Source organism: Anser anser (genome assembly GCF_964211835.1).
Source record: "Anser anser genome assembly, chromosome: 1".
NCBI classification, from domain to species: domain Eukaryota; kingdom Metazoa; phylum Chordata; class Aves; order Anseriformes; family Anatidae; genus Anser; species Anser anser.
The window spans coordinates 20,082,900-20,107,980 of NC_139720.1; the positions used below are offsets into that span (position 1 = coordinate 20,082,900).

The 25,081-nt window shown below is 40.2% G+C and overlaps 1 protein-coding gene across 5 annotated transcripts in view; it reads right to left on the minus strand.

Annotated features, from left to right (window-relative positions):
• Positions 1-14,710, minus strand: part of BRD1 (bromodomain containing 1) — a 60,136-nt gene extending 45,426 nt beyond the window's left edge. For 3 of the 5 annotated variants that reach the window (XM_083831401.1, XM_083831400.1, XM_083831402.1), the window contains exon 1: positions 8,498-9,878. In XM_083831401.1, the coding sequence (XP_083687527.1) occupies positions 8,498-9,864 (1,367 nt within the window). In that variant the 5' untranslated portion in view covers positions 9,865-9,878. Of the gene's footprint in view, positions 1-8,497; positions 9,879-13,474; positions 13,814-14,312 lie in introns of those variants that run through there. The other 2 variants (XM_083831398.1, XM_083831399.1) reach the window with 2 other exon arrangements.
• Between the last annotated feature and the right edge of the window lie 10,371 nt (positions 14,711-25,081).

Sequence of the window (25,081 nt, forward strand, 5' to 3'; positions counted from 1 at the left end):
TTTCGAGTTCACAAACCTAACGATACCGATGCCTGCGCCAGCATCCCAGCCCAGCCGTTTTCTCAAGCACCACCACCTGACCACTGCAGCCTTTTGATGTTTTGGCACCACTAGGCATACTCCCTGTTGATTTTTTTTTTCCTTGGAGGAACACATTCCAAGACTACACGGATATAAGAATGTTTTTCACAACTATGATATTTGTGTCACAGGCAACTGAGAAAGCCAACACTACTTCCCTCCCCCAGCCCCACTTGTCTCCTACTGTAAAACACTGACATGCACTACAAACATGATATGGAGATATCTTACAATCCCATGCTTATCTTAAAAGAGACAGTTTGCTTTTCAACTGAAGCTTTCAAACACCATCTGCAGTTCCAAGCATGAAACCATACTCTAGTTGAGAATTATGGCATTAAAAATACAAGGCATTTACAAAAGCAACAGAAGTACAAGGAGAGGAAACTTTTGTTTTGAAAGGGTAAGACAGACTCAAATAATTTAATTTAAAATTAAAGTTAATATACAACAGCTTTGGTAAGGAAGTTTTGTTTATCAGCTGCTCTATTCTACCCCTGACCTCACATAGAGAGGCTTGCTATCTACCCTGCCAACAGCAGTACTTTTAATGGTCAAAGCCATCCGAACTAGGTTGTGAGCAGTAACACTCAGTCCTGTATTTCTTCATTTTTTAGCTAAGTGTGTAAAATGTTTTCCCTTAACATAAGAGATCTGCTGTTGTGATATTTGCAATCTCAGAGCTTCCTCCTTCCTACCGGTGGCTGCCTCCCTCTCCCATTTTCAGTGTAGCCGTCTCTGTGGCAACTACAGCAACTGGTTACAAGGAGTGAAAACACTACCTTTGGTGACTGTGTGCCAGTTCAACATTGGAAACCCAGCAATAGATAACCTGACGTTTTCTATTAATCATCACTGATTGCTCTGCGGACAATGCTTGCTTTCTAACCCCACTGATATTGTTTTAAGAATTCTAATACCTGAAAATTTATACAGTCTCTCTCCATCCTCAAGTTTTCAAAAATACAAACCAGAAAGACAAATTCCATCCTAAGGCTAATTATGGTTTCTTTTTCTCCCTCCCTCCTGCCCCCGGATCACTCTAAGTAATTCTGGCAGAAGGAACTTCAGACAAGAATCAGCAAGATTCAATAAGAGCAAACACCCACTAAACCCAAACAACTTTTAAACATGAACTAAAACTAGTATTTTAACTTTTAAGCCTGTAGTATTGATTTGTGATTTTGTATCTTCTTTTATCCATAACAGCTGGATTAAAGCTTCATGTGAAAGACCAGCAAAGACTAAGTTACACTCCATAAAATTATATTTAGTATCACTAAAATACCCAAAGTCTCTTGAATTGTGGTAATACCCATAAACAATTGAATGAGGTTCCACTTCACTGTGCAAATAAAATACCCCTATTTTCAAATACAAAGGCTGCAGATATGTTTTTAAAAAGCTGTCAGAACAAAACACAAAATATCTAAATTGAATTAATCATTACTAAGGAAACCGAGCATCCAGGGCTTTCAAGCCTTGCTCAGCAAAGTTCCAGAGAACCTATCGAGACTCCCAGGAAGCAGGAAAAAAAAAAAAAAAAAAAAAAGGACAGAAATATTAACTACAAATGATTACAGTAATTCCACTGACACTGATTGGAAAAGAATTAACGGAAAAACAGAACAAAAAAACAAACTGGGGAAGTTCCTGCTTTGGGAATTGGAATGAGTTCTGGCACCCGGCCAAGCACTCCTCCTAGCTCTGTATATAAAGCTTCAGCTTTCAGGGAAGTATATGTTTCGTGTATGTTTTAACATTCCAGCTACTAAATTTGCCTCTCTCTTCTAGATTGAGTCTGATAATATTTTTTTTCACCGATGTATTTCCCAAAGCCTCAAAGTGTCTTCAGGTTCCTATTTGTTACTTAAAATTTTATTGGTATTTAATTTGATTTTTACCAAACACACATAGGAAACACTTGTTCGTGCTTCATAGGATCATGAAACTAAGCAAGCACCTTAGAAGTTTTCTTAGATAGGAAAGTAGAATGTTGCACTGAAGGGCTAAGAAAATGCCACATTAATTCCAGTCACTTCTCTATTAGTTATAACAGGTTACTTTGTTCCTATCCTCCCAATGAACTCTGTGACCTTCCAAACCTTTGGATAAGGTAGAGGGAAAAAAACAAACAACAACAAAAAACGTAGCAACAACAAAACCCAGTCACACTGGAAAACTTCCCTAGCCTTCTCAGAAAAAATCACAAGCATAGATTTCCTTCTGCCTCTTTCTATACATCTTAGGGTCATGACTTTTCTTTGAAAGCATTTGAAATATTTGTTTTTGTTGTAGTAATCATAACCATACCACCTATGATTTTGAAATACAATCTCAAAAGCTAAACTCATATCAGCAAGGTATTAACCAACTAATAAAATATTAACCCAAAAGCCTTTTGTCTATAATGGAAATTTCAACTTATTTTACAAATTTTTGTGCATTTTGTAACTTGGACTATTGAATAAAAAACCTGAATAGTTCTTCAGACAATTCATTCTGAAAATCTTACTTTTGTATAGAATTAAAAGATGCATCACCCTCTAATCACCACAAAAACAAAACAAAACTAAACACAACACATAATGGAAGTTCACACAATTGGTGAAACTCAGAAGTACCAAGGGAAAAAAAAAAAAAAACATTTCAAGTAGCTGTGGTGTTTATTACTGTTAAATTCAGGTCATGAATTTTGACCTCCCTAACTTTAAATCAAACCCTCTGAGAACGCACAGAGCACTAATGATGCACCATACCAAAATATCTAACATATTTTAATCCCAATTCTAAGCTTCTTTGCCCTGTACACATGAAATAAACAAAATACACAGACACAAAAAAAGAAGAAAACTGTATCTACAGTATTTTCCTGTATTCCTTTTGTAAAAAGGGAGTGTTTAAATATGAGGCATCATTTCCACCCTAAGGATGAGGGGGGAATCACTTCCCAGAAATCAGTCAATATTTGGTCTTTACTGCCAGATACAAGTTTGTCCCCCCCCCCCCCCCCAAATGAAATTCCACTTTTTTTTTTTTTTTAATTAAATACATTCACTAATCCTTATCTAAAAAGGCAACCGGAGTCAAGATGAACTGGCTTGAAAATAAAGCTCAACGGTTACTGTTTTAATATTATTTTGTTTGTTTGCTTTAAATAATGCTGAGGCAAAGCTGGTGACCACTCTAGAACCTCTCTTCCTGATTTAGGCAATTTTTTTTTTTTTTTTTAATTTAAGCAAGAAGGGTACGATGACTTCAACAGATGACTTCTACGCATATCAGAGAAGGTTTTGAAGTTGATCCAACTGACAAGAAACATCGGTGACTGACTGCTGGTGGTATCCCCTTCCACTTCACACCTAGGCGGTTCCACCACCTCATTATTAGGTGTAACTCATAAGGCCTATCTCCATCATGCTCTCCTATAATTAAAATAAGGATTCCCACATCATTGTGTGAAAGTATATATACACACGTGTATTCAAGCTAATAAGTATATGGCTAATAAGCAATGGTCTGGATTTATATGGCTTCATTGCAACACTGGTCCTAGTAGCATTATCCAATATTTTTTTCTGATGTTGAACTTTAAGAAATATTTATTATTATTTTCCCACACTGACAACCTTTCAGAAGGTATTAGAGAAAACCAACGCACTAAAACATCAAAATAAATCCCATAAAGAAACCCTCAAGCCACATGTACGATGAAGATGCATCATCCACGAAAGCAGACTGACAGTGTTTCAAAGGCCTTCGTATGTGTTTCTTTCTTTATATCATGTTTCATCCTTCACTTGCTGTTCATTTATTTTTCTGGTCCATGTTCCACGTTAGAGGCAATGAAGATTCCTGTGTCTAGATATCGTAACTACAGTTAACTATTTGTTAAGAAAGTAGGGTAATTTCTACTGGATAAGTTACAAAACAAACAAACACACACCAGTTCTGCCTTGAGACACACAGCTACAGAAAGCCGGTTTTACCACCGGGAACAATATGCTTTCTAATCACAGCAAAGGTTAACATAGAAAATTCTGGTAATACAAAACATGTAAGTGTTAATTTCTAAAGACAGCTGAAAATATCTTTGTCTCAACAATTTTTCTTCTCAGTTATCTGCTTGCTGCTTACCTACTTTCATAAATATCTTTTATTCTTTTTCAATAGTATGATGTAACACAGCTGACAGATGAAAAGCAAGCACAATGCCTTGTTCCTATCTATTATTAAAGTGGTGGTTCTTTCGCGTATTTTTTGTTCCCTGTACAAGTACTGCATTTCAAATGCTTTCTTAATTACAGACATTACATATATACCACGTAGAAACAGAAACTAAAAATGAAAGCAAATAGTTATATACTTTAAAATGTCTGCTTCCACTTAATAGAGTAATAGCTGCATGAATGGTGTTTTTAATGGAACAGATTACACGGTGTCTCAGTGTGTATTTCCAAAATACTGAGGATTAAGTATTTTATTTACTTTTTCCCGAAGTATATGTCCACAAAATCCTAGTTATACAAGATTTTTAGACAACACAAATACTACTATTGGCTTTGCTTTTCATATAGCAATCACACCCTAGATGCCTCTTTCAGCACACAAAATCAAGAGACTACACCAAAACAATGTTATTTGTACTATAGAATCAAGCACTCAAGAGAAACCAGATTAGTTGTAATGTTCTCTCTGAAAACTTTCTTTGTGTATCCATCCCATCCACTGAATAAAGTAGCTGTTATGAAGATAAATGATAGGTAGAGCAACAGGGTAAAAAATTCACAAGAAATGTACAGAGCTAGTACAAGTTAACTCATACAGACAAGAAACAAGGTTTAGGTTGTCAAGTCAACAATAAAAGCCAGAATTTCCTAACTTAGAAATTTTGGACCTGCAATCTAAAGAAAATATTTTTTGTATTTAATTCAGGAAAAAAAAAAAAAGACATTTACTCATTTACTTAACTAGGCAAAATTCAACCATCACACATCAGTGAACTATGCACCTGCACCTTGGCACTGCAAAAACAATTTGCCACTGTTTCCAGACAAATTAGCTGGTGACAGCAGGAGGTCAGCATTCTGACTTTTATTGCCAAAGCGCCCAGGTACTGCCTGTCCCTGCCATACCGAGCTTTGGCTGGAGGCAACGTCCTTCTCCCCTCCCTCCTCCACACAGCGTAGCCGGCTCTGACACTTCCCAGAAGCGTAAGACTAGATTAAGCTCATTTCTGTGTCTTGGAAAAAAAAATGCTGATGAATTCAAGAGAAGCAACAATCTTCAACACTTCATATTACAAGAAAACACGAGTGCAATTTCCTACCGAAGAGAGAACACACTTCTGTAGACAGAAAGGGCTGATGCAAGTCATATATATACATATGAGATTCCCCAGTAGTCTCATATACTATTCCAAGTGCTAAGCAACTTACTTAGGAGCCTGCACTGACAGCACCGAAAACTGAAGACACCTCAAGGCTCTAATGTGACATCCTGCACCTTTGAAAGTGGATACTTAGCTATGGACTTCCTAAAAAACGGAGGTAAGTAAGAGAGAATAGATAGCTGCCCAGAAATAAAAAGGAGGGAGGGGAAACAAGCATTCATCTCCTATTACTACCATTTAAAATTTTCTGACCCTACACTCAGTAGTTCACAGATGACAGTCTGTGGGGCCATATAATAGACAGATTACAAATGACTAAGGAATGACGCTACCTGTGTAATGTTAAGTAGATACAGAAATTTATGAGGTACAAAAAGTTGTGAAAAATTATGAAGTACATTGTTTTACACCAGAACTTTTAACATACCTTGAGTATTAAGACAGGCTTCTTATAGTACAGAATTATTGTAATAGGTGTCAGTGTAATGTCCAGTCTTCCACATACACTCACCAACATACATCCCTTCTACCTGTAACTAAACATATATGGCAAGAATGGTTTCCCTGAGCAGGTGTGCTCAATGGCTACATCCACCAAATATTTTCCTGCTCACTATATTCTTCATATTTGTGTACTACTGCAGCTATCATATTAAAAAAAAAAAAAAAAAAACAGCTGAAGAAACATTATAGTGTAGATATTAATGATGAAGAAATTACACCAAACCAAACACCACCACAAGTGCCACACGTGTGCACTTCTGATACAGAATACAATATCAGGAAATTGTATTTTGTCAACTAATACAAATATCCATGCTTGCATCCAGTAACATGAAGCTGAGCATACATGGAATAAAGCTGACTCTCCGCAGTCTTGGAAAGAAGTTTAGAAATCAATACCCTTTCAAGTCCCTTCCTCACATGTAACAACACTTAAAAAGAATGAATACAATTGTGATGATAGTATCCCTTTAGTGTTGGGGTCTGACTTTCACACAAGTTACCTATGGCAAGCATTACCAGTGCTACAACTAAGAACATGCATTCTAGTTCTCAACTCTCACATAGTCCATTGTCTTTTGTAGTGTGTCCAGAGAAGGGAAGAAAAAAATAAAATAATCAATCAGGCACGTCTTAATTCAGTCAAAGGCAAATTCTTTTATATGAGCTCCCCTTCCCATGGACAAAAGCACCATTTCAAATAACAAGATTTGTTGCTAACTGTCAACTTAAGCCTTTCTTCAGTGCATCACCAAACAAAATCAAGCAAATCACCAAAGTGAACAGTGTAACCATCTGATCTTTGCAAACACCACACAGGAGCTAAAGGCTGTTTGTCAAAGTCAATACATAGGTAGCTACATACATTAGCAAATCTTATTGCAGGAAAGGACTGCAATCTCAAAACATTACTTATTTAGATTAATTTAACTGGTTTTAAATGTTCACTACCCGAGACTTTGGGTCCAGCTTTCAAAGAGCACGGTTTAGTTATATTATTTATATTATCCTAAGAATCTTGTACACGATTAAGCTGCACATGGGAATTGGTGCCTCTTTTGAGAAACTTTCTAAAGTGCTATTATTAACTTCAGTAAGAATTTAATTCAAGGGTTAAACAAACACACTGATGTTGTAAAAGCTGGTATCAAAACAAATACTCAATAAAGACAAACTTGGTTTTAGTCCCAAGTGAGTTATTTATCAAATGTTCAGCAAAACCACAGTTGTATCTTTCTAATCCAGAGCTTTACTTCATTGCTCAAATCCCCAAAACATATATTTCCACTGCTGAAATGCATTATAAGCGAAAGAAATCTGAAATGAGATGATACAGCTCTTTTAAACTATGCTGTAGCTAATCTAATTGGTTCCAAAACCTTTAACCCATGAAACAAAGATATACAACATTTCCATTTTGCTCCATTCTGTTACTACATATAAAAACACCACTCAAAACACCCCCACTTTCTCATGCAGGCAACACTTCTCTAGCCTCACCAGATCTAGAGCCATCTGCAAGCCCCCTGCTCATCACTGTTAAAATACAAAAATATGGCATGTTAAATGTAAAGGGCAACTTCAGCTCTGGTGTTTATATTTGCAGTAGTAACAAAAGCTTCTGCGAGAACTGCAACAGGTACACTAGTAGAAGAATCGGCTTAAACAGAACTTCTTACAAAGACTAAATTTGTAAGTGAAGACATGGTTAGGATTAAAACTTTTGCACGTTCATTAATGTTTGTTCAAACAGAAAGATTATACTACAGTTACAGAACAGATTTGATAACAGAATTGTATGAGAGGGCACATTCGTTTTTGGTTACATGACTAAGAATGCAACTAAGTTACAATCAACTTTTCTAAAAAAAAAAAAGTATATAGGTTACCAAATTCCTCCAATTCTTCATAAATGCTACTGAATTTGCAAAAGGAAAATGCAGGTATAGGAGAAAACTCCTGAAAACTTACTTTGCTCTGCAAGGAAAGTATTTCTTGGAGGGCTTGTTGTACCCGCATAGATCTTAAGGTACAAGTTTATGCTTAAGTTATGTGAGATGAAACTAGATTCAAATCCTATATATGCCAACTTAATTTTTATTTTGGAAGTCTTAAAGTTAGGAAAAGAAGTTCAGATTCCCAAATTATAAATACAGTCAACCTTGAGCTTGGCTTTTTGAAACGAATGTCAAATACATAGGCTGTTGTGAATTTAGTGGATAATTTTCAAAAGTACAGCAGACAACTGCGCACACAATATCATTTAGTCTGACAAAAAAAAAAAGGTTTATGAATTCAAGAAGTCAGACCACTTACTAATTTATCTAAAGAAGTTACAGCATTTTTTATGCTATTTCACTGAAGTGTAATGTACATCATTTACATTAATCCCCTGAATATGGCCTTTAAGGAAGACATAGAAGAAACACACAAAGGCTTTAAGTCAGTATCTAAAAGCATTGGCTTAAGATTAAACAGATAAATACGTAAAGGTTTCTTTCACTTGGATGGTTTGCTTACCTCTGGGGGGGGATATAAGGAGCAGATACTGTTGGCATAACTGTACAGGGCTCAACCACTGTTTTCTTGGCCTTTTTTGTCTTTTTTCTGACTTTTGATGTAGACCTAGCAGTTCTGACTGATCCCTCCTTTCTACAAACACCGTTTTTGATTTCAGCTTCTCCATAAATATTTAGAGGTCTCCGTATGCAACCTGGTGGAGTATGTACATCACAATAGGCAGTCTTTTTTACAGAGAACGTTGTCCCACTGCCAGTTAGTTCTTTCACAGGTTCCATTTTCATATATAGACCGGCTTTTTGAGCACACGTCACATGGAATGCAGTATAGCAGTTTGCTTTGTGGCACTGGATGCAGGCACCAACACCTTTCTGTTTACAGAGGTAGCATGTTAACTTCCATCTGGCTGGGGGAATGTTCCTGACACCATCAATTGGCTCGATAAAAACTGTATTGGCAAATCCAACTTCTGGAATCCACAAAGCACACACAACATGTCCCCAGCGATCATCATCAGTCTTTTTAAAGGCACCTCCCTTGTTTGGGCACAGCACACAGTCTACAGGCCGAGAACGGGACTGCAGACAGTGTCTGCAGAGCCACTGACCCTCAGGTATATATGGCACCCCATAGCATTCCTGATGTACTGCTAAATTACACATATCACAAAACAGGATTACATTGCTGTTCTGACATTCACCATCCATGCATATACAACACACCGCATCTTCATCAATTAAAGACTGATGATCACCCTGTTTTTGGTTCTCACAGTAAGACTCCTTTTCAAACCTATCCATAAGGAATTCAAACATGTTTTGTGAAACAACTGACACTCCATCACTTTTCCGCTTTTCATTTATTATTTCTAACCATGCATAATCTTCCTCATCCATGTCATACTCAACTTCATTATCAAGTTCTTCTGCTGACTTCTCAATGAATTTATAATAAACTGGAGGTCTCCGAGGAGCTGAAGGGGGACTGTATTCAACAATCCGTACTTTTGGTTCTGGAAGAGGAGTTGTTGTAGCAGGTATACCGTGTGAGCTCGGAAGAACTTCATTTTTCTTTTTCACTTTGTTATTTTTATGCCGTTTGCTTCTTAGACAAACTGGTGGTCTTTCACTATTTTCCTTATTGCTGTTGCATTCACTCATTTCCTGGGCTGTAAGATCATCTTCTAATATAATCTCTAAAGGATCAAAGATACTGATCCTGTGCAGGCGACCTTCAATTTCTATTTCAACCATTCTTTGAGCTTGAGCGTACGTCAAGGTTTCTCGTGTAGGGGAGTGCTTAATACTGCATGGGGAAGAAGAATGCCTTGCTGCCGATACTCGATGGCATCTTCCTTTTCTCCTCATTTGGTAATGTTTACCTAAAACGAGAGCAACAGTTAAAATTATGAACTCTGAAAAATGACTTGAAAATGTTAGTTTTATTACAGTAAGAGAAATAACTTAAGCCTTATGGCTCCCAAACCACCTATCCAATTAAAAAAAAAAAAAGAACAGCAACAACAGAAAAACACTTCTCGCCCTTAGTCTATAAGACCGCTCAGTCTTGAGCAAAATAACTTAATGATAAAATGATCTCCTAAATGCTAGCTTCTCTAAGTAAACACAGCTATATAAAATCCATAACAAAAATGCTACAGATGAGCTAACGGGAACAACTCTGCATGAGGAAAAAAAGAATCAGAAATGCCACAGAAAAATAATATAGCTGTTACATTGTAAGAAAATCTTTAACACAGTAATTACAATTGCTGAGTAATTGGAATTGCAATTAAAAATGCAGTTTCAATTTTTTTTTCCTGAGCTTCAGATTTTTTCTCTAGATCTCCCCTCTAAAAGTACTAACATAATTCTGAAAGTAAGTTTTTCCCACAACTGTATCCAATAGTTTGAAATATGTTAACAGCTCAGTTAGTACACCTATACTTACAGCTAGAAAAACACGCATACCTCCAAATTTGACAAGCATGCAGTTTGACAGCTTTTTTTTTTAATTCTTCACAAATCTATTATTCTTTACCTTACTACACTTACCCACAGAAATGGTTCTACAAGCATTGTATCTGAGAATCACATCATTGCCGTGGCCACAAAGTTATCAGCATCAATGCACATTTTACTGTTTTACAGAACCCCCATACTAGCAGGTTGAATCCGAGTCAGTGCCAAAACTTTTGAATACAGAGAGATGCACGAAATGACAAGAACACAATTAAACTCGCAGTGACCAATATGGTGAAGTATGGGCTGCAGTTATGAAATATTCCACTTGTAATTTGACTTATGCTGAAGGCATGCTCTGTGCATCTGTGCTTGCACACATCCCTTACACCCTTGTCCCTCAACCCATTCTTCAAGAGTTCTCTTCAGCAACTGGAGTAGGTAAGTATCTCCCTGTCTTTAAATTCACACCCAAGCTCTTTATAAAATGAAAATGACATAATTTCCAAGTTTATCAGCTACTGGAACAAGATTAGCACCCATTACACACAACATACCAAAAAAAAAGACTTTTTTTCCCCTAGCATGAAGCACCGTGACTAGGACAGGAATGCATTTTGACTACAGAAATTCTAGTTGAGAGCTTCCATGCTTACACTCTATATGACATTTATTTCCCCCCCTACAAAGGCTGAACACTATTATAGAACCAACTGATAACCTCAAGCTTAAAAGTTCTTCTACTCCCTTCTCTAATAATTCATTAATAAAGAGAACTTCAACCTCAGGTACAGAAAAAAACAACTCTTGATCTTTAATCACCTGCTTAAAGTGTTATTAGGGCCTCCTATTTTAATTCTGATCAGACAGAAATACTGCGACACTAACAAATTCACGTCAGTGTCACCTATTAGTTAAAATAACTCAGCTAGCATCAGCATGTATTGCCAAAAGTGCAGACAGTTAGAGATCAGAGCACAGTTATTGTCACAGTTAGTGTCACGCTACAACAGCACTGTAGCTATTTTATCAAGAAAATAGCAAAGACTGGAACAATTAATATGCAAAACATCCCATGGAGCCTGCCTTTTGCTTTTGTTCAGTCTGTGACACCAATTTCAAGAAATCCACCTTTGAAGTCCCGAAGGAACTCATTTTAAGGGAAGACTAGGCAATTTAGGCAACAAGTGTTAAAAGCAGCTCTTGAGAGGGTCTTATCTATCTGCTATCACAAACTGACCTTGGTTTCCCAAAGAGAAATTAAAAAGATGAATCTAAGCTACCCTTATTATTCATGTGAAGATTAAGCATATTACTCACAGATCTGACTTTTACACAGATATTCCTTAATTCTTATTACTTGTTTTTATAGCACAAGCTCAAAACCAGACAACAGTCAGTGTTTAATCATCACACACCTCTGATCTGCTCTATATAAACAACGGAAGAATAAAAAAGGATCCACCTCTTCAAACAAGTTTGGAGAAATATTTAATAATCTAGTTCTGTTAAATAACATAGGATTAAATTAGACCTACTTCCTAACTCCAGAAGAAGTTTATACCGCTAATGCTGTTACAGAAGGTCCAGTAACTAGAAATAAACATACGGATAATTTAACTGCATTTAGAAGTTAGTTCCCACAGTTTCACAACAGATTTTGTAATTCAGAGGCCAAAGATAACACAACGACCCTGACTTGTTTATTAACGTGAACAAATATGAGAGATTTTTTTAGCTAGTACACATTGATGTGTCAGTGTACAGCAACCTACTATGGATCAGTATGGTTTCATTTTATGGTATTTTTTGATACTTGTCTTGAATTTAGTCACTAATAAAAACAAACAAACAATAACAAAACCCAGATCATTTCGTTATGTTTACCTCATACAATTGCATTTTAATTTTGTCTAGATGTAAAGGTCTGTGTTTTCTTTTTAAATCTCTCTTCTTACAACTATGAACAGATACACAACCGATGCCCATGAGGATAGTGATTGTTTTAAACAAATTACTGGGGGAGACATGAGAGGTAGCCTTCAGAAATCAAAAATTTTGCTACTTGCCCACATTTAATTATCTAACCTAACCCTGTATTACAGTATTATAATAATATTTTCCAATCTCTCTACACCCATCTACCTGAAATTCTTAAGCATGGCTGCAAGCTGGCAACAAGAGGAAGAAACTATTTTAAAGCACGTGTATTCTCACTTAGGACTACTGTCATAAATGTCAAACTGTATGAATCAATGCTAAACAGTGCCTGAGCTAATATCTAAGCATGTTCCTTGTAACACTCAACTCTACATAAAGCTCGATCATGAAGCAAATTACAATTTGCTGGGAGAATGGATACCCTACAAATATAACGCAGGGAACACAGAACTGGAATGGGTACTAATCTGGCTTAATTTTGTAAAACTTAAGTGTGAATAACCTAAACACTCCAGGAGCCAAAGCAGCGGTGGCTTTGTTTTGTTGCCCTCACATGTCTTCTATTGCAAGTGTCCCATAAATATTCCAGAGGAAGACTGGGTTTCTACATAGCAAATTCATGACCGGCTTTTGGTTTGCTTTTCCTAGATAATTATCAGACACCTCTCTTCTCTCACCCTCTAGAGTATCCTGCAGGCCCATAGGAATGAAGACTACGTACATAACTCTGAAAAGCAATAAACTGTGCCACCAGTTTCCAGTTGATATCAACAGCGACATCACGCTTTCAGCAGAATAATTTTAATATACTTCTGTCACAACTTTTCTGCCTCTTTCAACAACTCGAAGAGTGTAGGAGATCAAACAGGAAAGTTTGCAGCTCTTCCCCCTCGGAACTACCTCAGCTGCTTGGCAAGAAAGTCGCCAGCAGCCACTTTGCCCTGCCACAACACAGGCGCACGAAGACAGCTGTCTGTGAGGGCGGCACGGTACGAGGCCCAGGATCACCAACAGGAGAAGCACCACAACGCACTCTTTACTCGCAAACTCCTTTCACAGCGTCCGTGCCAGTTACCTTCACCCAAACTGCCCAGCTCCCTGGACGCCCCGCTCAGGGGACTGGGGACTGCCGTTCCCAATGGGCCATCGGAAGCAAAACGACACCGGGGCGCCGCTCAGCCCCAGACAGCGAGGCAGGGCAAGCGAACAGTGCTGACGCGCACGCGGGGGGGGGGCACCACCCACGGCCTCGGCTGCGGAGCGGGAGCGTTTCCCCTCGGGGGCGGCACGGGGAGGCTGAGAAGGACAGCGGCAGGCTGGGGAGGACGGGGGGAGGCGGCTCGGCCTCGCCAAGGCCGCTGCGGTGACCGCCGGGGCTGCCGCAACGCGCCCCCCCCCCTTCAGCCCCCCCCTCAAGGCCTCTCGGCCCCCGCCGCCATCTCGCCCCCCAACCCCTGAGGCCCCGCCCCCTTCCCCAGGCCCCGCCCCCGGCGGCTCCTGCGCGGACACTTCCTGCCCACGCCCAGGGAGCCTCCAGCGCGCACGCCCCCCTCCGCGCCCGATGGTTCCTGCCCGGCCCCGGCATTCCCCCCCCCACCCTGCTCCCCGCCTCCCCCCCTCCGCCCCCGGGAGGATGGTTCCTGCCCGGGCCCATCACCTCCCGGCCCTTCCCAACAGCCGCCTCCCTCCCTCCCCTCCGCGAAAATACTCGGCCCACTAAGATGGCGGCTGACAAAACAGCCCGAGCGGCGCCCTCCCCCAGACCGCCGCGCTCCGCTTCCCCCCCGCGCAGCCTCCACGGCCGCCGCCGGGCCCGGCCCTTCCCTTCCCTTCCTCCCTTCCCTCCCTGCCCACCCACCCCGACGGCCGGCGGTCGGCGGGCCCCGCCGCCGCCCTGCCCCGGCTTCACTCACGCTGTGGGAGCCGCCGAGGCGCGGCTGACAGACCTCCCGCTCCGCCTCTGCCGCCCTAATGGCGGAGCTCCCGCCGCTGCTGCTGCTGCTGCCCGCTCCCGCGGCGGCGGCGGGCGCTGAGAGGGCGGCGCTGCCCGCGGCGGCGGCGGCGGCCCGGCGCTGGCTGCGGGGCTGCTGCTGCTGCTGCTGCGGCCGGTCCGGGCGCATTCGTGAGGCGCGGCGCGGGTCGCGCTCCGGCTGCGGGCTTCGGCGCTCGGCTCCCGGGGCTGAGCAGCTCCCCTCCCCCCTCGGCACAAACAATGCGGCTTCACCACAGCGCTGCGCCGACGGGGGGGAGGGAAGGAGGGAGAGAGGGAGGGAAGGAGGGAGAGGGAAGGGACGGGAGGGCGCCAGGCACCGCCCAGACCCGCTGCTGCCGCCGCCGCTGCCGCCGCCGCCGGGCGGAGCCTGCGCGCCGCTGCCCGCCCGCCCCTCGATGGCGGAGGCAGCGCCGGGCCGCGCCTCAGGGGACAGGGCGGGAAGGCTCCGGCCCGGCCCGGCGAGGGGGCACTGAAATGCCTCAGCGCGGGGGGATTTAAACCCGGGCGAACAGTGTGTGTGTGTGGGGGGGACGGGACGGGACAGAGGAGGGCTGCTTCATTACAAAACCAAAGCTCGGAACTGCGCGTAACTGCGATTTATTATTTCTCCGGGCAAAGTCCAAGCTCGAGCTTAACAAATTTGTTTGAAAGTTCGCTCTTACGTCGTCTCCGGGTCGTGCTTCTGCTTTTGAGTAACTGATATCGGCCTTTACGTTTTGAGCGAGCAAAAACGGGTTATTTCTAGTTCCCCGCGCAAAGGACAGCCTTTGTGGAGTATTATTTTTAGACAGCCATGTTCGAGATCTGGAGGATTTTACTGTATGTTTCCGTGGGACAGCTGCACCCACATGCTTCAAAAACTTCTTTTGAGCTAGCCCTGTCTGAGGGAAACACTTGTCTTTGCCTATCACACAGAAAGAGTCCTGCGTGCAGTAAAAAACAGCAAAGAGTAGGTGTGGTGCTTTTTGCCCATCTGCAACAACCCCTCACCGAATAAAGCTTTCTTCAAAACAACTTCAACTTTTTTTTTTTTTAATAGCAGTACCATTTGCTTGCCTCAAACAGCAGTTTCTCCAACAATAAACTGATGGCTAGGAAATCAGATATAGATACACCTGTCATTACTTACTTGCAAAAAGCGAATTAAGGTCCAGAGAGCTCAAGTAACTTAGCTAAGGAAATCTTGTACAACAGGCAATGTAAGTACTTTTCAACTCATTCCTCCCCCCCCCCATCAGGGACCATCCAGCAGGCTGTTCTCTAGCAAAGCAGAGGCTATTAAAACAGCTAACACTTGTGCACTGCACTCAATGTAGAAGCAGATCTGTAGGATCACATTGGCACAGTAACTTCAATTTCTGAATTAAAAATGTTTTAACTATACAGGTCATCTGGTCATTTGTGTACTGCTTATAAGGAATTACTCTGTTTATATCACTTAGATGGTCATACCATCAGTCTCAGAAGCCTTACAACACCTTGATTTAAATTAATATAGAATTCAGCTTGTGACAGATACTGAAGAGGAAGCAGCGTACTAAATCATATATGCTAGCGTACACTCGAGTTGTAAAAATGACTAGAAATGACATATTATCAAGAAGCTAATAATGAGTACAATAAAATCCCATTTATGATAAAACCCATGTTGTTTCATCTTTTAACTGATAATCCACATATGTATCTGTCCTGCAGCTGTACAAGTGCTTTATAACTGGAGACAAGTTTTCCACAGAGAGCTTGATGGTGTCCATACTCTCCTGTGTCTGACGCACAACTAAGTCTGGCACTTTTCCATTTTTTTTTCCTGCCAGGTGGATTGCAGCACTCCATAGCTGCACATCCCTTCAATAATGTAGCATTCCTTACACGGATTTGTACCATTTAACCATCTTTTTGCAGTTTGATCTCATGCTTTAATCTCCGGTAAACTCTACTTACATGACTTTGTTGAGATTCATTTTCCAGCTCTGCCTGCCCTGTGCACAAGGCACATTTGGTAAAAACACCCCATCCATAAAGTGTAATGTCTTAAACTTCACGCTGATAAAAAGAGGAAGTGGTAGTTCCAAAATCATTTCATTATAAAGACAGTGGTAGCATCACTGATTCCCACGACCTGTTGACCAAGGACTCATAGCACAGCCTGAATCAATCATGACAACGTGTTACAGTGCCAGGATCTAATCTCCCAACTGATTTGAAATGAGAGGCTTCTGATCTATTTTAGCGTAACGCAGAAAGGTCTCCATGCTCCTCAGAAACTCTGCAGAGTTTCAAAAAACTGCTGAGCCTCATTTCCTGGTGCCCATACTAAAGACAGTAACTCCACTTCAAATTATTAACATACAGGCAGGGTTCATCAGGGCTCTAGATCCTTGCCATTAACCCCAGAAGAAGGTATGATTTTTTACTATAGACTGCTCAGGCTCTGGCACAGAATGCATGTAATTCCTTGATACAGTGTTTCACAGCAATGGCACAAAGATCAGAGCAGGCCTGACAAACAGTCCAGTAATAGGAGCCTTACACTTTTGAACCTCCTCTCATTGACCTTATGACAGGCTACTAGATCAGGATCTTCAATCCTCAATGTTAAATATCTGTAATGTTAGCTCACATTCTTTCAAAATGCAACAATGTACGGTATTGCCTGGTGTATTTGACCAGTCCTGAGCACACACTGCTATAATCTCAAAGATTTGTTTCCTTGCCTGCTCCATCTCACAAGTGAGATCTAGTGCCTCAAAATAGTATTCTTTCCATTTTTGGAAGAGGAGGAAACAATTTTTATGGGATGCCATACAATTTCAAGCAAAAAGATAACTGGCCCTCTGCATGATGGTTTGATGGCAACAGGACCCTCATCACCTTTTTTTTGGCACTAACTCAATGTGTGGGGGGTTTTGGTCCCGTTCCATCACAATCTTCACACTCCTGCTTAGCAGCATCAGGTTTTGGTTCAAGTTGCCACTGCTGACTCACTCTCCAAGAAAGATTTTCACAGATGGAATATCTTCTGCTTACCAGCTTTCACCTGCAGTAGTTATCAAATTCTTAAGACAAACATTTCAAGAGGAAAGAATCATGTAAACAAACTCAAATGCTATCCATCTGCTCATTTTCCCTTTCAGAATCAACCCTTGAGACATTACTACATTGCTCAAGTATATCACCTGCACAGTAACACCTTTTTTTCCAAATAGAGATGAACTCAGACTTGCTGCTGCACTTAATTTTTGGCAGTGGTACTGATTTTCCTCGGATGGAACTCTGTATCCCTTTCCTTCTTTGAACAGCCAGCTGCTAAAGGGACAAGCAAGAGCCAGATCCCATTCCACATATTCTTTAGAAGTCACAAGAACCTTTCAGTTTCCAGATAGATTTGGGACATGGGTCTTCACCCCAGCATGATGACAATTCTGCCTAACTTTGCTAAGACATGGAACACCACTATGTGATTCCTCAGACCAAACTGTCCCTATAAAATTTCCTAAGTCTCACTTCCCCACTATATGGTTCGCTTCTTCACACTCAATACATAATTATATTCCCCCAAAATACTGTCTGATAATATATGTTACTATGGTTCCTCACATCCTGCAAGGGTGATGCTTTTCCATTTCACTTACCTCATCGTTGTGGCACTGGCAAATTACTCAGGGGGCCTGACTGTGCAAGGCCAGCTGTTCTCAAAAAAAGGTTGTTCCCTAACATTGCGGAAGCCTGGACAGCATACACTGTGATTAAGATGCTGCAACCCTATCACAAGACATGTTACAGCAACATGCTGACAAAAACACAACTGTTTATTCTCAGTCTGTGTGGTGGTGTAGTGTCCCTGCACCTCTTTTGGCAGATCTCTGGGAACTGCTATATTTAAAGGCAAATCCACATATCACTGATCCACCTCCTATATAACACCAATACTTTGCCAGAAAAACGACATTCTCATATGAGACTGAGGGAGATATATGGTCCAAAGTCCTAGATGACAATTCCAGAACCTTTTAGCTTCAAATACAGAAGAAAAGCATTGAGTCTTTTCACCACTACAAGATTACTGCATATCTTCTTTGTTCTCTGGTTAGTAAGAATTATGCATTTCCTTTTTCATTTCATTCAGTCCTGAAGATTTTGACCACATTGTGACAAAGGCTGAGTTAAAATGAAATAATATAGGTGTTCACCCCTGTTCACTACCTGCTACGGAATCAAAGTATTTTGGTTCTTTTGGCCTCACTAACTCTTACTTTCTGTATGCACCATCTTTCTCATCCTCAGAAAGAAAGAGGATCTCTATTTATAAAATTGATAAGGAGACCCTTTAGATCTCCAGAAGAATTCATGGTGATCCAAAGGAACAGCCTTCTCTGAAACACGTTTTAAAACAGACTGCAGTCTCTGTCAATGCCTCCTATGGTACTGATAAAGGCAGAGCCCTTTTATCATCAGAGCTCCACCAGAACTCAAGCTACATCACTGTGCTTGCTAAGAAATACCTCTGTGACTTGCATCTGCTGAGCAGTCCTGTGGAATGTTATCTATAGATAATACTTAAAGACCATTTGACAGAATGGTCTTTAGGCTGTACAGCAGCTATGCAAAGGTCCTTACCCCATTTCCATTTAAGCATTTGTATGAACTACTGCTTGGACTCACCTGTTGCAAGAAGAGTTATATAGCCTTTGTAGTTAAACATCTCTTTGAGAGGCAGAATTGACAAGGAAACCTACTTCCTGCCTTCCTTACTCTTCCACTGTTTTGAATCCTTTAACGTCACATACCTTTGGGATTTCACATTTATAAGGCTCTCTTTGCGAAATGTGCACACAAACTTTGCACAATGGAAGGTGGGGCTTGAACTCACCCCCGGAGACACTGCAAATATGAAAAAAAAAAGTATTAGAATATATGTTAAAGCATATCTGTGTTACACTCCACAAAAAAAAAAAATTCCAAATTAACTTCTATTTTTTTTTTAAACGCTGCACCAAGAGCACAGAGCTTACCCATCTACTCACCTGTAGGTCTTTTAAATAGCAAAACGGCACTATGCTCAATGAAGAGGATACAATGAATGCATCCTTGGTGACTCAAGATATATAGCCATAGAACTTATGTGAACCACATTGCTGAAATTTCAGAATTGTTATGAGGTAAGAAGATTCAAGAGCTCAGAAGCAGGTCAGAAAGAAAGCTATATGACTTAGTATTTCTTCTTAAGCTGATTAAAAAAAAATACCATTTGAGCAGTTATTTGGACTCATATCTAATGATATTGTTGTTTACAAAAGAGCAGACAGAGCCTTAAACAAGGAAGTATTATTCCCCTTCTCTACTGTCATTTTCTCTTTGGCATTAATTATTCAATTCCTAGTGCTTACAGATTGGCACCTTTAATATGTTCTGTATGGTAGCTCCACCTGCAAAGGCCTTTATGGGAAGCTATCCCTGCCAAATGGTAATTGCCGTCATAATAACCCTTCACTGTTTAGCCTGTTGATTTTCTGTTTAGTTCCCTGAACTGCCTCACTGCACAATCAGACAAACATGATTGCCAGGGCAAGGAAGGCAGCAGGAAAGTAAACCCAGGGTCTGAGTGCCCCTTTAGCGTTCCTAATTATTAAGCATCATTAGCTTAAGCTGACAAAAGAAGCTGCATGTTTAGAATGGGAATGTCTGACTCGATTCACATAGAATAACTAACTGAGCCAAGCTATGGGCAAAGACAAAATGTCAGCGGTAATGGGTGGGAATCAAAGAGCAAAACAATAATTGCTATGTGAAAAGTTCTAAATATATCGTACTTACATAGCAAAGAACTGCAGCCACTGTGGCTAAACAATTTACATTGTATTTTGACTTTTTTTTTTTTCCAGGATGTGTTGAGGAACTCAGCAGATGAAGACTATTTATAGAAGGTTAATGAAACAAATTAAATTATTTGAACTGAAAATTTGTGTCAAAAAGCAGCCATGAAGGGGGGGTGGGAGGGGAGGGATTGCTCTCCACAAAAACACTCGTCACACAATGGATTTTTCAAATCAAACATCATTTTCAGTAGTTTCTAACTTCTTCCTGTAGTTATTCTCCTCATCAGGTTTGGGTTTCAGAAGATTTTTCTTTCAGCTTGAATTCAAGCAACTGCTTAAGCCAGCATGTAAACAATATTACTAGAAACACATTTTTATTTTCTCTGATAACCTTTTCTTGATCCCTGATCCCTTCCTGTACACTGGAAACAGCCTTCATCCAAGTAAAGAAATGTTACTCACTGCTTCCATAAAGTTTAATAACTTACGAACTTTATGTATTAAATCACTTAGGTGTCTTCCAAGGAATTTCCAATTCCTTGCTGTCAGTATCAGAACTTGTAAATTCTAATATCTTATAAAATGCAAATTTGGAGTGAAGTGTTTTTCCTAGTTAGGCCACTCACAAAGGTGCATCTCCGAGAAAGAATCCAGTGTTTACACCGAGCTAATACTTCAGCTCTGGTATAATTAAATTAAAATTCAATCAGCGATGAAACAAGTCCAGCCTTAATTACTTTACTACCTCTTCTTCATTCATTCTCGAGGACAGACCTGGTCTGCAGATGATTAAGATGGTATGTAGCCGAGGAAGCCTTACTGTTGGAATCCCCACTCATTTACTGCAGAAGTAACCCCAGAATAGATGGGCTCATTTAGAATTAAAACCTTGTCTCCCCATTTACATGAGGAAAGACAACAAAGCAAGGTGACATCACCTTGTGGAGGAAAAGTGAAAAAATAAATCAGGAGCAAGATTATGAATACATGACATCCACCAAAAAATTAACAAACAGGAAAACTAGATATAGCTCATAGCTTCAGAAAGAGTCCAGAGAAAGGACTTTCTGAGTCCTGAATTTCTGAACACAGAAACGCTACTTGTATGTATCAGATAACAAGCAAGCAAAATGAGCCCTGTGTAGATTTTCTTTGCCTTATCTCAGACCCGGCTATCTTGGCTACTGCCTGGTGCTGGATGATAGAGATCTTCCAAAATTACATTTATATAAATCAGTTCTAATATATAATATGGCCTTGTAGACCAAAACGAATCTTAAGAAAGTAGAATCTTCAACTTGATCACTCCTCATAGACATATTCCAGCATTGTCCTCATTCCACACAAAGGTTAAATATGAATAAATCCTCTGAACTTCCTGTCATATGCACAACTCCACACCAAAACTACCAACGTACACTCCTGATGTGCTATAAATCCAGGACAATGAAAAGAGATTAGCCAGTTGTTTGTGACAAATGAAGTAATTAATATAAAAGCACAAAGGCATCATGGCTTTGGCAGAGAATACTGTTTAAACTTGCTCACAACCACTGCATAATTGTTCATTCTTTCTTTTCTGAGCATCCAGCTTGACACCTTGGATATGATGAGCAGAGCCAAGTGCCTGCTGAAGTTAATGGGGTATGTATGCTAAATATATAAATACTCTCCTATGTTAAGTGTTCTTAGAAACCATACCCTTGTGATACTAAATTGGACATCCAAATTTAGTACTTCTGACCTTTATTTTAAGGTTTTGATTTTAAGTTGGCACTGTCTACACGGGGTCCTGGAAGAGGCTGGAGCCTATACAGGAAAAACAAATCATTTTATTAAATACGTTATCTCAGTGCATACAAGAGGCACCGATTCTTTATGCTTGATTTACGAAGTATTATTTAAGACAGTTTTTGTCTTAATGATTTCATACGGAAAATGCACCACCGATACACAAGGCGTTCAAAGCGAAGCTAAAGGTTTGAGTGGTAAGTTTATTTCTGTTACTGAGTAAGAAGAGGTTTGGTAATAAATTCTGCTAAAACCAAGTAATAGCAGCAAAATGGTTATTGCTCCCACCACTGGTATTACCAATATGCCATTATAACATTAAGTATCTCCAGTAGCATACACATTCAGGAAGACAGAACTACATTAACTTATCATTGCACCATCACTGTTACCATTACTACCAAGAAAAAAAAATTAAATAGATAAGAAGAACAATAAATTCAAATTAAGATGAAAAGCTTAGTGGCTGGAGAGACTTTGAGACCACAGAACGCAAAGCTCTATCTGCAGCAACTGAACCTCTGCAATCTTCTCGTAACTTATAACAGCATATTGACAGAGAAACAGATACATTTAAGGAATATATATGTTCTGTCTGTCACAGTAGGAATGGACACCATGTTTTCATCTAGTTGCCTGCTGATTTTAGGCTTTTATTATAGCCTGCCCTTGTATTGAGAATGACAGAGAGCTATTTACTTACGGTTAGTGCAGTGGTATTTCCTTCTTCTCTGAGCCCATAACACCTGTTCTCCAGAGAATCTGAACAGTTTCTTTGGGACCATGCTCTCTTAGCCTTCTGATACTCCACAAAACACAACAGTGAGCTAGGTAATTTGCAGTTTGCTCCAAGGACTGATAAATGAATTTTTGACATTCATTTAGTATCAGATCACTTTTAATTCATGTCAGGTTAAGTTAAAAGTTAAGTTAAAAGTACAAATAAAGGTGTTTATTCACTACACCTGAATCAGACAACAAGTTCACAAAAATATATAAATGGGGGGGAAAAAAGATACTCTTTGAGTATCTTTTTAAAAAAAAGATTAAGAAAATTTTTGGTTACTTACTGTCAAGATGCCTTGCATAAGATTTCCTAATATCCACCTTTCCAAAGCTTTATGTTCTTTCACATACTTACACCTTGGATTGCATGCTTTATGCACAATCTATATCTTTAGACTATCACTACACCCAAAACCGTGACATCCACCACAAGCTGGCAGCCTGGAGCCTTCCCTAGGTTTTACAGTTACTTTCTTTCCTCTTCGCAGTCACGTTATCAGATCACCCCCACCTCTTTGTTTTATTCTTCATTTTAACTGATTGTTTGAGAGAAGTCTTTCTGACCCATTTTGCTCAGATTTTTGAGACTAACTTTCTTAAGTTTCTGGTGAATTTCATAGAACAGAAAGAAGTTAGAGCTATATCACACTCAATGGGTGATATACATCTATATATTGATTGGGTAACTGAGAAGATGATTTAATGAAAGTCGATAATTTCTTTAACTGTTACTGAAGTTTTCATAATAGGATGTATGAAAAAATGAAGACATTCAGAAAAATGTGTACAGAATCAGGAATGTGCAGTGGGAAAGTACAAAATGAATTTTCATTCTTTTTAATTTTACTGTACAATTTTCAACTACAAATTGAAAACTCTTGAAAGTCATAACTATTACAAAAAAAAAGTTGTCACATATTCTTATGTTGTTATGCCTTCCATTGTGCAGTGAGAGTAACTATAATTCCAAGTAATGTTCAACATGTTGTTACAATTTTATAGTTCTCTAAGAGATGCTTTTTGAGATGATATATTTCCATTTGTTATTATTGCATGCTAAATAATCACCATGATTGCTAGTCAAGAGACTGGTGATAGAGCCTTCTTAGCTAAGCCCCCACATGTCTGTTACAGAGTCTGACAGACCTGGCCAAGACCAAACTCTGTTTTTAGGCAGCTGTATCCATATAAATGCATTCTTATAACAGTGGAAACTGGGCAAGCTAGAGTAACTTTGTCTCAAATTACTTTGGCCTCAAAGTTACTTGGCCTCAATTTTCTATAGTAGCAGCTCAACTGCAAAAACATAAGTTAAAAAGTTATACTATGGAATGAAGAAGGACTGTCAGCACGCACTCTAATACCTACTTTATTTCAAGTCTGAGTAGCGTATGAACTTTGCAAGAGATTTCCCAAGGAAGCACTAACTATAACAGATCATTTACTTTATGCTGACCAGCAACACCCACTTAGAAGGCTGCGCAAATACTACAGAAGACATACAAAGAGTGAAGAAAAATGATCAAAAGCTCGACTATTTCAAATTGAAAAAAGATCAGCTGTTCCCCCCCCCATATGCAGACATATATCCACTAAGACATTATTGCCTCAATTTGTTCATTTAAAAAAAAAAATAAATCAGTTAACTGATGAAGATAGTTCAGATCAAGAAAGAGATACTTGCTTAAATACGATGGTTGAAGAAAATAAATTTCTCTCTCTAAACACTGTCTCAATTTAAAACATAGCATTGCTTTAAAAAACAGAACAACAACAACAACAAAGGATTTTACCATCAGTGGTGCTACTGCTTTTCTCCTGCCAAAGGTAAGATGCGAGTTGTCGTGACGGATGATGCTGAAGTCAAAGTAACAGATGCCTATGACTGCCACCAGGAATCTGACAACAAATGCGAAAGCCTCACCAGACCATGCCTTCACTCTGCTCTCCATACATTAAAAACCAGCACCCACCCCGCTTTGCCCCCTGCCCCGAACAAAAAGCGCGGGTCACTCGGTCCACCTGGGGACCTTCACCGATCCTTCCCAGCCACGGAAGGCAGCAAGCCAGCAACAACCAGACACCAGAACCGCAGAAGCTTCATCCAGGAGAGCGCTAGGATCCCAAGCCAGCAGGAACCGACACCACAGGCACCATCGATCCCGAACGCCTCTCCTTGCGGTGGCCACACAGGAGCTCCGATCCAAACCCCCCGCCAGGCGCAGGCAGCAGACACGGCCGCGGCCCCGTCCCCGCCGCCTTCGCAGCCGCCCCGCCACCGCCGCCACCCGCGCGG